Source organism: Medicago sativa, chromosome 6, assembly GCF_051527215.1.
Source record: "Medicago sativa cultivar Bolivia chromosome 6, Bolivia_mono, whole genome shotgun sequence".
Taxonomy (NCBI): Eukaryota; Viridiplantae; Streptophyta; class Magnoliopsida; order Fabales; family Fabaceae; genus Medicago; species Medicago sativa.
Window position 1 is genome coordinate 9,917,197 of NC_140754.1, and position 16,440 is coordinate 9,933,636.

At 31.7% G+C, this 16,440-nt stretch overlaps 1 protein-coding gene and 1 pseudogene across 1 annotated transcript; both read right to left on the reverse strand.

Annotated features, from left to right (window-relative positions):
• Positions 1-155: 155 nt before the first annotated feature.
• LOC146912684 (UDP-glucose 6-dehydrogenase 1-like) lies at positions 156-6,718 on the reverse strand (annotated as a pseudogene).
• An 8,623-nt stretch (positions 6,719-15,341) lies between these two features.
• LOC146912685 (UDP-glucose 6-dehydrogenase 3-like) lies at positions 15,342-15,617 on the reverse strand. Its single transcript, XM_085720763.1, has one exon. It carries the CDS (start codon positions 15,615-15,617, stop codon positions 15,342-15,344), a length of 276 nt encoding a protein of 91 aa, XP_085576889.1.
• Between the last annotated feature and the right edge of the window lie 823 nt (positions 15,618-16,440).

Below are 16,440 nucleotides of genomic sequence, written 5' to 3' on the forward strand. Positions count from 1 at the left end.
AAATGCATCAACTCAACCGCCCCTGAAATGTCCAGTGGCTGGGACCTTTTACAGGAGCCCAGGACTTGGTGAACCTCCATTTGTCAAGGTATGTGAACATACATAGTGAGGTGTCAATAATCCGCGCTTGCGAAAAAATACTTGGCTAAATATATTCATCCACAAATCCCTTTGTATTTGATCCTTTGTACCCTGGGTTTCAGTATACTCAAACGCGCTTTATTACCGAGTAGCCATTTACACACATCAATAGCCAGCATCTCCCTTGTATCACCAGTATCTTTCTTGAATGCAAATCCTAAAGCAAATCCTATATCTTTTTGGAAGCAAGAACAACCGAAACCAATGCTTGCATTCAAGAACTTAGTCTGATTCATGTGTCGGTGCTTACATTTCATTGATATATAGATGAAGTTCTTTAAGCTAAGAAAAGTATTGGCAGCCAACTTAGAAAATTTTGCTGACCAAAGATTTATTGTCAAGATTTTTCCATCAGGAATCCAACTTCACCTTCCGTGATTTCCCTGACTCCAATGAGAACTCAATCTGGATTGAAAAGGTCTTGAATCGCAGTTCCATCAGCAAGGAACAGTTCATCCGAGCCGCGCTCTCCCAATAAGTCAAATTTGCGGTGTTTCAAAAAATAATTCATTCTATGAGCATTTACTTTACGTTTAAAAAATAAAGTGATACGCACACACATAGAGAAGGGTAACAAAGGGAAAGATCATATAGAGTGAGATGCTTATTTGTGTACTAAAGAGAAGGGTAACTTGTCCCACATCGGAAGTTTGAGAAACATAGAGAGATACCTACCATTATAAATAAAGCTTACAACACGGATTGGATAAATTCCGATACATTGAAAGTTTACATGCTATTTGGTTGTGTAAAGTCATCACTTTTAAAAAGTCGATTCATTTTTTTCCTTTTGAAGTGATGGTTTTTGCTTCCAAATATCGGTGGCATTTAGGGTGGGTGAAGCAAAGAGTTTCCCACTATGGAAAAGTTACTTTTTGACCACTAGATCAAATAGAGAGCACAGTTTTATCATGGACCCTCGATATCATATCTAACCACGCATCTTCTACAAACTCATTTCCCTACTCTCCCACCAGGTACCTCATCTCAAAAACCATTTTCATAATTAGAAAATCCATTGTCTAGAGATACCCATTTTAGCATGGTTCATACATTGAAAACCATTTTCATAAATAGACATGAAGAAAATCCAAAAGTCACCTCTATGTGCATAGGTGCAAGCGAAAAGCGGCCAGATCTAAAAAACTGTATTGTAAATTTATATTTTTGGTTGATTTGAATTTATTTTTTAATATTCAATCAGGTTGATAATTTATTTGTTAATTTCTTAACTTTGGGTCTTCCTGTAAAACAATGCTGGTTCATGGCTTAAGAACAGTGAATTAAATTTAGATACTCGCACTATAGAACTTAATTCACATTTTGAGAGGATTACTTTTGTTTGCATAATAATGTTGAGCATGATAATTCCAACGAAACAGGGTTTTCACCTTATTGTCCGCGGTGGTGGAGGACCGGAGGTAACAGTGGAGTTGGGGATGGAAAGAGAAGGTCTGGTGACGTGGTGGGGGAAACGGGAAAATTGCTGTAGAAGATGAGTGGTTAAATATAGTGTTGAGAGTCCATGATAAAAATGTGTTCTTTACTTGATCTAAGGGTCAAAATTAACTTTCCCATAGTGGGAAACTCTTTGATTCACCCACCCTAAATGCCACCCCAAATATCATGTAGTTCTTTCTAAAAAAAATGTAATTGAAATCTTGAAATATTTTACCTTTGAGGAGAGATGAATATTCTCCTTGAGAACTTTTTTTTTTTTAAAGACACTATATATATTAACATCGGCAGTAAGCATTCCTCAGTACAAGATGTACCATGGAATCCACCCCAAGAAAAAGAATGTCAATACAAAATAAAACAAAACAAAGGTTAGTCGATACCCAAACACATCATAGGGTCTGACCACCATCTCTGAGAACCGTACACAAAAGAAACGTTACTAGCTTTTAGCCACCAATACGAATGAAACTTTACTTTATGTAGAAGCTGTAAAATAGGTATTTCTATGTTATTGAAAAGCATGTTGTTGCGTTCATTCCATATTAGCCTGACACCAAGCAGCCAAATCATTTGAAGAAAAGACTTACGTTTCTTGGAGTAACCTGTATAATTAATAAATTGAATGAAATGCTCTCTAATAGTGAGAGGATCAAACTCCTGCCACCCCAATCCACGATCTGATATGCTGCCATAAAGAACCAAATTCCTTGCAATGAAAAAACAAATGGGACGCTGAATCCTCGATACCGCAGCCAGACACACACCTAGTAGCATCGACCTGAAGCAGACCGCGCCGTTGCAAGTTGATTTTAGTAGGTAAGATCAAAGAAAGTGAGTTAGATTCTTGAAGGCAAGGTAAACAAAGGTTATAAATGGACAAACTTTCTTTGTGGAAAGATGCTTTTGTGGAGGAAGGCTTCAATAGTCACAAATTTTTCAGGAGAATTTGACAAGGTAAACAAAGGTTATAATATGTATTACATTAAAAATTGTGTAATCAATTCATAAGTTAAAAAAGTGTCCTTTTTAATTTAAACTACCAATTAAAATACATATTATACGTCTAATTTTACGTCTAATTGCTTCTAGAGTTATTCTAACTTGAGGTTAGAATTTTGTCTCTACAATAGATTATAAGTCTCATATTTGTTAATGTAGTATAACTTTTTTCAGGTGCAAACCATTCATTTGCTGGGCAAGTTCATACACGACTTTGCTCTAGCTTTAATTGGACCACCGACTAATGGACAATGGATTGGTCTTCAGATGAGTCGGTCTTTCGGTCAGATAGTCAAATACCGAGTCTTTTCTTAAAAAAACTAAGAAAAACAACTATATTTTAGCAATAATCAATTTTATAGGATCATTTCATTCAAAGTAAATTTTTGTCATCGAATGACCAAACAAAAATTGATTTTGAAAGATTGAATTTTGTAAATTGATTTTAGTCAAACATGAGTTGAATATAAAGTGGTTTATTCTCCATCCATTTATGTCAAAATGAGTTTCCAACAAGCTAAGTCACAAAAATTGCTAATATTATATAAAGTGGTTTATTCTCCATACATTTATTAGTAATAGTAATTGTTAAATCCATTCTCTCTTTATCACAAAGAAAGAACTTCATTTTATTAGTAATACTAATTTTGTTGTTAAAACTTTTGCCTCTTTAGTGAAGGAATTCCTACCGTCTTTTGAATATCGAACACTTTTTTTGCTTCAACCACAAATGATAAGACTGCATCAACTAGAATTTTAGAATCACATTCAAATGTTACATTGTGCAAATCCAAGCTAAGGACCCAATTCATAGCATTCAAATAATATCACACTCTGCTCACCTTCATGAACATATTAGTGGCTACAAAGTTTAGAATCTTAATTATGTGTCAAAGTACACGTTAGTGTAGGCCCTTCTTTTTTCATGTAGAAATTCCTCAAACAGTCACCAATCTCTGATTGTAATATGTTAATAAAATATATAAACAAAATAAGAGAATAAAGAGTCTCTCTTCTAAAAAAGTGTAGGCCCTTCCTTTTTTCATGTAGAAATTCTTCAAACAGTCACAAACCGAAAATCTTAACTTTAAATTCCAAACTCTCACACACATATTTACACAAAGACACAATCAACTAAATTTGAAGTCTCAATCTTTCCCCTCTAAAATATCATCTCATCTCTTCTCTGCTACAAATGTACAGAACAACACTCAAATTAAGAGTGAGAGTGAAATTACTTAGAGGAGGCAATGAAGATTGAAGAGGAAGCAATGTAGATTGAACAATGAAGCTGAAAAGAAGAAACATATATGAAGTTCTTGCGTAATTAACGATGTTTCGTGACTTCTGATTGTTTAGCAGTATAAAAAGTTTACTTTGACGGTGTATCAAAATTAAACTTGTTATTTCATTTCAAAAAAAAAAAAATTAAACTTGTTATTTATTATTATATTTCCATGGCTAGACTTGTGGATTCAAGAGATATTGCGAAGCTTCAACTAAAGCAATCTGATTATGAACTCGTGATAAGAAGAAAAAGAAGCTTTGCAGCCTGCAATCAGCACCACCATTGTATTATCCAATACTTCCATCTTCGCGACCCCCGCCATCGGCAGCTGCTTGTGGTCCTGCACCACCTTCAAAAGCAACACCTGCCTTACATGCCCAAAAAAGTGCATCATTTCAATCTCAAGTCACAACCTACATATCCAATACCAACACGTGCTTTGTGGAACATATGTAGAAAAATTAGCAGTCCCACATTGGAAGCTTTTGAATCTTGTAGAGGTCAACTATATTATAAATAAACGCACACAACTATTGAGAGGATTGTAACTGGAGCACTCTTTGGAGTGATAATTCTCCATCCTAGTATTATTTGATTGAGTTAATTTTTGACAAGAGTTAAAAATAATTTATGTTTTCCTTGAAGAATTCCCAAATGTAATTTAAATTAATTAATAATTAATGAATTATGTTTGGTGGTTCTTCAATGAAAACATAATTAAAACTAGTTTAATTCTATTTTTGTAGATTAGTTTTTTCCCATTTGTGATTTTTTCATACAATAATTGAAACTTTATTTGGAATAAAAAATAATCAATGGTTGTAGTTTTTTTTTTTTTTGACAAGAAGAAACTTATTGCATTTCATTCATGATAATAGTAGAGATACAAGATGGAATCCTAATATGAATATGGAAACTAGCATGACGCAAAGCCACTCTAGCAAAGCTTTGAGCGACTTCGTTGGCTTGTCTCCGAATGAACCTAACATCAGAGGTTACTAAATCAGAAGCTAACAAACATCTACAATCATTAATTACTGCACTAAAATTAGAGACGCCACATTTACTACCATAAATACTGTCTACCACGGTTTTGGAGTCAAGCTCAAAATCCACAATACCCAGTTGCAGATCGCGAACCCAGTACATTGCTGATAATGAACCCAAAGCCTCACCCAAATTCACATCAAGGAGCGAAGTCATCCATTCAGTCTTGGCTAACACAAATCAATGGTTGTAGTTGAAAAGTAAGAAATTTATTTATTATACTTACATTTATTTTTGAGTTAAATATGTTTTTGGTTGCTATAAATATTCCAACTTATTGTTTTAGTTCCTCTAAAATTTCTTTCAACTTTTAGTCCCCATAAAATTTTCAATTACTACTTTAGTCTCTATTTTTTAGTCAACTTTGTATTTTTAATGAAATTGTGCATAAATGTGTAGATATTGTTAACATATTTCCAAAAAAATTAGAATTTTTTAACAAAACATAAATTAAATATGAATTCTTACCCGCAAAAAATATAAAAATTCTAATATCTTTTAAGTGAGTTTCTTATAATACTATAAATTTTTCTGCAAAATTTTATTAAAAATTATAAATTCTACATGAGTTTGCTTTAAAGAAGGGACCAAAAGTGAAGATGAAAAACTTTTGAAGGACTAAAAGTTGAAGAAAAATATCAGAAGGACTAAAACGAAAAGTTGACCATATTTATAAGGATCAAAAATATCTTTAACACTTAATTTTTCAAGGGTTAATAAGTGTTTGCCTTCGTTGTAATATTCACGAATTTTGATTGGGTTACTCATGTAACAAAAAAAAAACATCATTGTCCCTAGTCTAAGATGAAATTTAATTAAATTAAAAGTTTAAAAGACGAAACAAGAGAATTTACATGTTGAATTTTCTTTTTCTTTGGCTTCAACCCTTCTTCTCTCTTTCTCTCTAAACCACCACATTTAATATCAACATCAACTTGCATTAGAACTTCATCTTCCATTAGAGATTCATCTTCGGTCATCACCCCTTCAATACATAAAAACCCAAAACAGGTAGATGACAAAAGTGACTCTCTGGCACCATGCTTTTGCGGTACAAAATGAATCATTAATGTTATCTTTGGATTGATAGAGTGTTATGGTGTGGTAAATAATTGACCCAAAATGGAATGGAGTGTTAAATAATTAGATTCTATTGTTTGGATTTGTAAAAAATAAATAGAGTGAAATACAGTACAATAAAACTCATTCCATCCTATACCATTCAATCCTTCAATTTTCCATTCAGTCCAATGTTACAAGTTACTTACTCTCAAAGAAAAAGTTACAAGTTATTCACTATAAGCTCAAAAGTCGATCTATCCAAAAGAAGAGTTATTCACTATGAAGCATTCTAGAACATTAGTGCTGAAGTAAAAGGTTCAGCAGTTTTGACAAGAACAGTTGATTTCTCTACAACAATTTTGTTGGACTAGAGACATCGGTGATCATTCGAGCCGCACTCTCCCAATATGTCAAATCTCCGGCTTTGCAAACTCCGAGACCACTAGTTTTCGTCGGTGTGTTGACTGATACAAACACAGTGTCAGCTTCGTAGACATGTTTTTCAACATTAATGCCGAAGAAGAGGTTTTTGACGCGACATGGCTTTACTAAATCATTAAGACTTGGCTGAGAGATAGGAATTTGATCGTTGTTTCAGGCTGCAATGTGCGATTTTGCGATATCAACGACCGCTACATCCATTAATGGAAATTTTAATGCAATGGCTGCCATTGTTGAACCTGCAACATATCCAGCACCAATGCAAAAAATCTTCACCATTTTTTCTTTTCTAACCTATCCAGGTGTTTAAACAGTGGTCACTTTGAAGTTTTAGTCCGGAAAATTGTGGATAAAAATATCTTTTAACAATCATAGTTTGTTTTTTTACTCACACATAATTCGCTAACAAAAAAGAGCTCAATTCATGCTACCGAGTTAATTTAGTCTTAGTTCTCATATTCTGCCTTGTGTATCTATGTATGGAAATCTAGTTCCTTGCAACAGAAAGTAGTATTTATCATGAAATTGAAAAGTAAAATGTCAATTAAATACAAAAAAAAGATAGTCTTTATGAGAAAAAAAAGTAACATGTCATTAAACATAACAACGGATCAATCTTTAAGCCTCAACTTTTGACTTCAAAATAAATGATGTTTTAAGGCATAGTAGGCATAGTAGGCATATCTTTTGAATAAACCATTATACTCACAAATGTAAACCAAGTTCAATATATCTTCTTCGAAGCAAGAACCACCAAAACCGACACTTGGATTGAAGAAAAACAGTAATTAGTATTGTTTTTAGTAATTAGTATAGTTTGTTTTTTTACTCACACATGTGGAAAGAAAAGATGGGTTCAGTTATGTAGAGGTATAAAAGAACTTAATATCTATTTAGTTTTTTTTAAAATAACAATAATTATTGAAAGCAAATTATTTCGGGAAAAAGCACGAAATAATTTATGTGAGGAAAAATCTTAAAACAACTTTTAAGACTTTTTTCTAAAGAAAAAAAATAACTTTATGACTTGAATTCTTTCAAAAAAAAACGTTAAGACTTAAATGAAGTTTTGACCCACCAAAATCTTAAAAAATGTACTATAAGGGGCCAAAGTCTTGGAAAATAGATAGGCTAAAATTCCAAATTTTAAAATAGGAAAATAAGGTTAAAATCCAATAAAATGGTGGTCAAAACTTCATTTTAGGCAAATTTTAACTAGTTACTGTGGTTTTTATTTTTGACAATAATTAATTCATTTTTTTAAAAAAATTAATAACTAGTTTAATATTAACGTTTAAACAAGATTTGCTGATATTCAATTTCGTGTGAATTATTCACAAATTTGAATGAATCAACCCCATAAAAAAATCGAAACTGATGGTAGGTCATCCATGAACTATGTGACTATGTTGACCATTTATTGACCAATCTTAAAAAACTCTTAGTATATCTATTACTTAATAGATATACTAAGAGTATTCCATCTGTTTGTTACAGTTTTAAAAGAAAAATCAGGATCTAACAAAAATTTAATAACAACTTCAAATGAGAAGCTGTTAACAGTAGCTTATCAAAAAATAGCTTTTTTTTTTTTGATATATGGGAGGGAGAGGGAGAGGGAGAGGGAGAGGGAGAGAGAGGGAGAGTCAAAATATTACTAATTTTTTTACTAATTTACTCAAAAAATATTGATAGAGATAAAATTTACTCTAATTTACTCTAATTTTTTTCTCCATGTTTTTATGTAAAATTTATTAGAAAAAAAAATTGCTCTCCCCTCTCTTAGAGAAGATTAAATTACATTTATCACTACTTTTATGTTAAAACCTACACTTTACTCCTTAAAATTGTATTGTAAGCCCTTACAAAAATATCATGTGTCTCGCATTTATGCAATTAGGGATTAAAATTTGAAGGTTTAGATTGATTGTTTATGCACCATTATATCTTGATCCAACAAAACGTCGACAACATGAATGTGTGAGATTCTGCAATCTAAATCTAACATTCACGCAAGAAACAAAACAATTAGAGATTGTTGCTTGGGTTAGGGGTGTATAAATGATGGGTTAGGTCGGGTTGTAAGCTATCCAAATCCGATCCTCACATTAGATCGAGCTAATTTTTAGACTCAGACCCATCCATAAACCCGACAAACCCGATGAAATTCGAGTCCAACAAGAACGGGACTAGAGCGGGTTTGTCTCAAAACTAGTCACCAACAACATAATCAAAAGTTTCACAATCTTACAAACTAATCAAAAGTAGTAGCAACATTGTGTTACAAAGTAGTTAACAATTTGTATTATAAATGACCAAAATAGACGAAGCATAACTCAAAAACAACGGTTTACGACAGTGTGAGGCTGAGTTAGATAAGCGACGACATTAGACTGAGTCAGAGAAAGCAACAAGCGGTGGCGTGTGAAGTGAACCATGAGTTGAGGCTCGAAATAGAAAGTGATTATTGTTGAAATGAAAGAATCGCGTGTAAGAAACCGAGTCTATGAGAATATGTAAAATAATATTAAAGAATTTAAGAGGTTTTTTTTCTTATATATAAAATTTAATCTTCTTTGCCCAACAAATATCAATGAATAGATATTGATTAAATCATTAATCACAAATCAAACATAAACTAAACACTTTAATTTGTTTGTTATAGGTATGAGGTTTTTTGAATTCCAATTTTTTTTTCGGTGGAAGAAATGAGTCAAGTATGAGATTCTTCAGCTGGACAAAAGATTTCAATCCCAACAACCAAATGCTCAGTTTTGGGTTAGACTCCTCAATCGCCCTCAAGAGTATTTGGAGATCAAAAACCTTGCTTGAGATAGCTTCTAGCATAGGAATTACCCCTTGGCTATTGATGAAAATAATAAGATCAGAAGGTTTAGCCATTATGCTTGAATCTTGATGGATATAGATCTCTCTCAAAAGATGTATAATTATGTAGTTGAGAGAACGGGGGTATGATTTCAATGTTGAAATTGTTTTTGAAAAACATTCCCAATTTTGCAACAATTGCAAGTTAATTGGGATCTAATTATTTGGTTGATCCTAAGGAAAATAAGCATAAGCATAACACAGGTTCACAAGGGCAAATCTGCCATTAAATTGACCAAGAATGCTAATGCAGACATAAGTAAGAGTCCTCTGAGGCAACTAATATTGATAGACATGTGTTTTGTCAAACAGATGTAGAAATATTAATAGTCCCACATCGGAAACTTTTGAAGCTTATAGAGGAAAAACTATATTATAAATAAAGCGCGCACAACAATTGATTTAAGAACCAGTCCGGAGCACTCTTTGGAGTGATAATCTCCAGCTTAGTATTATTTTAGTTAGTTTTTGACTATAGTCAAAATAATTTGTGTTTTTTTTCAATACCTTCAAATGTAATTCATTTATATTTATACTTAAATTTAAATTACATTTGTAGGTTTTGATCAAAAATATAAATTAAATGAGTAAAAATCTTTTTCATTTGTTTAAAACAAATGAATGATGTATAGTGAGTCCTACCATATAAGTGTGTCCAACATTATTAATTATTAATGTTCTTCTTTGTGTCTTGATTATCTGTCTTGATCTCTCCAAGTTGAAGAAATGGAAAAGACAATAAATAGAGAGAATCTTGACTCAAATTAAACCAATTAAATTCTATCATTTTTAGATTAGTTATGATTTTTTTATACATTAATAGGCACTATTCAAAAGGGAAAGTGAAGGATGATTGGAAACATAGTGAATTTACAATTAAGTAAAAGACGACCGTAACTTGTATCAAAAGAGTCATGTTAACGACTCCACAAATAATACTTTATCTTCAAAACAATAATTATAGCATTCCATAATCCAACGCTCATCACCTTCATGAACAGCAAATTCTGGAAGCATCCAACATGATACAACAAATTCCGAAGCATTCCATAGATTGATGAAAACTCGTGTCAACATTGTATTTCAACGACCCTTGATCAGACCTCTACCAAGTGCAAATGTGTCACAACGGTTTTGGGAAGATTTCAACTCCTCTCTTTTTCACAGAACGTTAGCACATATTTGTTGCACATTGAGTTGACATTAAAACTTGATGGAGTACTTAGTAATATCCTATCATTCTTTTCTCATTCTTGGAAATCAATGGTAATTAAAAAACTTGTTGGAGTAATATTGTGTCAATAAGATTGGAGATTAGACCCTAGACACATGTGAATATAAACAAAGTTGGTGTAGGCCTTTCTTTTTTCATGTGTAGAAATTTCTCAAACAATCACCAATCTCTGATTGTAACATGTTAATTGGGCATGGAATTCAACAATGAAAGAAACAAGGATCTAATTATGTGGTTGATCCTAAGGAAAATAAGCATAACAATATGGTTAATAAGGAGAATTTGAGGCATAATAATGGTGTCAGTTTGGAAGTTACTGCTAATGCAAATGAGAACATAGCAGATAAGAACAATACCCAAGGCAAGTAATATTGATAGAGATAAAAACTCATTAAAGTTTTTTGAGTTTTCATTTCTAAATCTGAATTACAATGATCTTCATCATTGTTGTCATTTCAGAAAGGACGGTATGAATTTGAACGAGAGGCTCGTGATACCATGTTAGAAAGCACAAGATCATGGAGATGAATATTCATCTTATATGTAAAATAAGTTTGAGAACTTGATAAAGATAAAAACTCATATAGAAATTTAAGAAACGTTCACCAATATGTTACAGTAACATGTTAATTAAATAACAAAACATTAGTGAAAGAGTCTCTAATTTACACTTATTTATATCAACTACTATAGGAAAGAAAAAAAGTATTAATAAATTTGAATCAAACTTGAAGCCTCAAATTTTGACTTAAGAAAATGAAGTAATGTTTTAGGCTACAGAAAGAAAATCACAGTCCACTTGAAGTAATGTTTTTTAGATATAGAAATGATCTCTATATAGGATAGTACTATAGAGATCCAATCTCCTTTCTGTAAACTATAAACTATTTGTCATTGGAGAAAATATGGGATGATGATGCTGGAGGGATCAAATAAGGCCCATTTGTATCAATTAGGTTTGTAAGTGTGAAATTTAAATTAAGTTTAGATGGTTGAAAATCAAGGGTTATGCTGTAATTTTATAAAGGAATTGGAATAGAATCTTAACTTTTGTTATTAAGAGTTTTTTGTGTTTGAAATTTTGGACTAAACGTATTGACAACTCTGCACCTTTTGTTTCCAATAAGGCTGTCCCACATCGGACGTTTGAGAAGTTTGATAGATAAACTACCATTATAAATAAAGCTTACAACTCATTGTCACTTCATCAATAAGTGGGACTATATGCCTTATTCTGTTGTAAATAAAAAGGACTATATGCATTGTTTCTATGGTCATTTCATCAATAAGTGGATCAATTTGTTCTGCTTTTTTTTTTTTTTGATGAAATGATGGTGAGACAATATTTATTAGTCTTTTTCATATGTAAGTTTAAAAAATTGAAAATAATTTATTCTTTGGAAAAAATTTCAAATATATTTTGCTTAAATGCATTTATGGATTTTTTTTTTTTTTTAAATCATCAAGTTTAATTTGATTTGGTTGGGTGGTAAACAACCAAAACGAGAATAAAATGAGTATAGTTGTGATTATCAGTGGCGGATCTCTATTGAGACCCCTAGGTGCCACTGCACCCCCCTAACTTGTCTATAAATATCATATTATTAATAATAGATCACAGTTTAATGGCTGTTGTTGTGGTCAAACACCCCCTCATCCATCTCCTGGCCGTGAGTTCGATTCTCTCTCACACCCTGTTTTTTTATACCTTCATTTGTACCCTGTTTTTTTATATTTTCATTTGTATTTTCACACCCTGTTTTTTTATATTTTCATTTGTACCCTGTTTTTTTATGTTTTCATTTGTATTTTTAAAGTTTTATATTCAAAAAACAGTCCTGGTGGGAGTTGAACCAGTGCCCTCCATGCAACATTCAAGCAAACAAACCACCACAACAATCCATAATCCTGGCAATCCTGGCAATTTTTTGAAACTCTTTAATATATATTCTATCAATATTTGGCACCCCAACAAAATATCTCAAGATCCGCCACCGGTGGTTATGATGTTGTTTTTCGATGTGTGGTAAAATTAGAAATGACAATATTAGAAAAACTTAATGGAACACCTATAGTAAAAAAGATGAAAAATGAGTTTGGGTGGTTTATGCATGTAGAGAAAAGATCTTTAGAGTCTTTGGCAAGGAGAGTAGATCAAATGAAAGATAGTCAGATCAGTTAGGTTGTTTTTTATTATTGGAATCAAAATTGCATCCATACCAATACCAATAAATAAAGGGGATACACTATTTAGGACTAGATTATTTTCATTCCAATCTCGTCCCTTCATATAAACTATTTTATCATTTTATTAAATTATCAATGAAGTAATAATTAAATCTCATTAAAATAAAAACAGTCCACACAATAGGAACAAGATTTGACACTATAAAAAAAATCTTATTTTGATCTTATAGAAAACAAACTATTGTATTTTGGTGTAACATTTTTCTTCCAACTTTACCTTTAATTATTTTCTTATCAATTAACCTTTCTTTGCCAATAAAAGCAGAAAGACGTAGTGTCCCCGTGCCCCTCTTGACGTTAGTTTAAAATAATATGTTAATAAACATATTTGGTTTTTTCAGAGAAATAAAAAAAACTAGTTTAATATTAACCTCAAAAGTTAATAATAGGCATTGTGGTGTGTAAAAAGACTACCAGGCATTGTGGTGAGCTTTGATCTCTTCAGAAAGTGGGTTAATGTGTGTAGCCTTTTTTAAAGGAAAATTAAGTTTTAGAAAAGTCTTACAATATTTTAATTTAAAGTTTTATCCTAATTCCTATTCCAGTACAAGCTTTTATATGGTCATTATAAATTCAATGTTAACTTTTTATATAGAAAGAATTTTAGTGTACTTTAACATGAACATCAAATCAGAAAATGAAAATCCAAATGCTACTATGTTCTTCTATATGGAAGAATCATTGAAAGGAAAGGAAAATTCACCTTAAACAAATGAGATATGTTTTACCTTGCACATTCAATGTTATTAAAATAAGTGATTTTCACATCTATTTGTCTTTTATTTTGTGATTTCGTCGTCTTAATGCGACATTGGTTTGTTCGTCGTCTTTGTGCGGTGTTGTTTGTCTTTCTTGTTTCGTTCAGGTATTTGTTCAGTCCAGATTGTCATATCAGCTTCGATCCAGTGCATATTCAATCAATGACTTTGGTGTTGTCCACGTTGCAGATCCGGAGACATGGGTATTCTAGAGACTTGAATATAGTCATATGTATAGGCTTTTGTACTTTGTCGTTTTATGCTATTGATGATGTGAGTTTATTCGCAGATTAATCCTTTTTGTTTCAACGAATTTGCATTGTATCAATGTACTCTATTAATTTGAATGAATGAGTATCATGTATTGTGACTTACGTGTCCTGTTAAAAAGTTACTCAGACCTTTTCAAGGGGGGACACAAGTCATAGTCTGAGTGGTTTTTTCTTTAAATAGTTGAAAAGTTTTTTTTTTTAGTTATTTCAAAGAAAATTTAAAATTAGTTTAATAATTTTTTTTTTTAAGAGACATAGTGTCATAATAAGGATCAAGTATGTTACTTTGACTTATTTGTCTCCTGTTAAAAGAGCTAGAGGTATTTATTTAATTTCCTATGACTATGTGTTCAATATTCATTAATCAATCTTAACAAAGTAGTGGATTCAACACTTAATTTGGAACAAAACTACCTATTTATACAGCCAGGGATCACACAAGATTTAATAAAATTTCAAAGGGCTTCAAAACAGTACACAGAAACAGCATCGAATCTAAGATATAAAAATGGACAACTTAGTATACAAGAAACATAAAATAAGTGAAGATCTACAAACTTTCACACAAATCAGAATCAAATCCACTAACTACCAAGAACTAACTACACTCCATAACATATAAAAGTACCATTCCATTATTCAAACACACAATGAATGATTCAACTCTTAACATGACACTATAGTGATGCTCTTACATCTTTTTTATTTCATTTTAAATTCTAAACAGTAAAAAGATATTTTAGTTAGAATAATAGGGATAAAATCGAGATAAAAAATGATGCAGTATAATTAAGCTCAAATGCAACTTGAACTACCATATGAAAAAATGGTATAAGCTAGTGAAGAAATAATATATGTTGGTGAGGAAATGAACATCACCAAACAAGTCATTTATACGTTTATATGTTAGAAGTTATTTGGATGACATCGTAAAGGATCTTTTTCAGCTTAACTAGAGATTATGAGTTCCAATCCACCCCTAAAAATGCAATACTGTTAAATCTCTTGAAAGAGAGTTTTATCATCCATTATGATGCTATTCGGTTTGAAGGATTTTGCATGCAGATGATACGTGGTTCATACATAAAAAAAAGTTCTAAGCTATTTACGGCCAAACAAAAAGTTATAGTTATTTCTTAAAAAAAAAAATAAATAAATAATACAGTTACTCACTATAAGCACAAAAGTTGATATTGCCAAAGAGTCTTGATGTGTAAATTGTCATATTTGACCAAGACCCTCTTTTTTTTTCTGTCCTTTTTAGGTCGAGGTTTCTTTGAATTTCAATATGCGATTGAAATGACCAAGAAAGCTAATTCAGACATAAATAAGAGTTCTCTGAGGCAACTAATATTGATAGAGATAAAAACTCAATAATGCTGACCAACGAAAACATTAGCAGCTTCAGCAGTTTTGACAGGAAGAGTTGATTTCTCTAATCTCTACCACAATATTGTCGGACTTGGAAATATCGGCCATTATCCAAGCTGCGCTCTCCAAATAAGTCAATCTGCAGCTTTATCAGCTCCAAGGCCACGAGTTTTCATCACTGTGTTGACAGGCACAAACATGATGCCAGCTTCATTGACATGATTTTCACCATCAGTGCTAAAGAAAAGGTTCTTTCCGCGACATTGATGTACTACATCATCAAGACCGGACTCAAAGATTGAATGTTGATCGTTGTTCCACGCTGCTACTTCAATGGATGAACATTTAATGCAATGACTGCCATTGTTGGGCCTCCCACACCTAGCGCCAATACAGCAAATCTTCGCCATTCTTCTTCAAAATAAAGTAAATCTTCACCATTATGCAGCAAAAGCTAATTTGGTCGTTTTAAATAACAGTCACAGTGAAGTTTTGATCCTTAAAATAGCTGCCATCATCGCGACTGCATTGTAGTTTTATGATCAAAATAGTGACTTGGTTGATGTTAGTTTAATTAAAATAAGGAAAATAAACATGTTGCTTGTATTGAATTGATATCAATCATTGTCTTAGCGTCATCGAAAAATCCCTTGTGTCACCGATATCTGTTTAATTCTTTGCTTTGGAGTAAACATCATTCTTTGATATTTACTTACTCCTCCTAAGCAACCATGTTAAAAAAAAAAAAAATTAAACTTCATTCTATCTGCATACTTCTAAAGCAAAATGAAAATCCTAAAGCACCTTTGTCTTCCTTGTATTTACTTACGTTATAATTAAAAAAATTAAAAACTGATATGCACATGTGCTTTGTGAAACATATATAAGGCAATAGCTTGTCCCACATCGAAAGTTTGAGAAGCTTACAGAGTAAACTATCATTATAAATAAAACGGACAACACAATTTCGAAGCATAGAAAATGTAATACATTTTCATTCGTGTTTGAAAAGACTGTATGTTATTTAAAAGTCTTCATCTAGCTTTTAAAATGTTGTCAGTTCATTTTTGAAAGCGATAGGGGCTTTTAAATATTGTATAGTTCTTTTCTATTATGTAATTTAAAGCTTTATTTTTTATAATCTTTAAAAATTGAAATTAATTATTTTGGTTTATTAAAAAAAGAAAAATTAGATTCATGTGAGCTTAACTCAGTTGGTAGGGATATTGAATA

Bases quoted from the DNA above. Each gene is read 5' to 3' on its own strand.
- LOC146912685 (XM_085720763.1), bottom strand. From the start codon at position 15,617: ATGGCGAAGATTTGCTGTATTGGCGCTAGGTGTGGGAGGCCCAACAAT.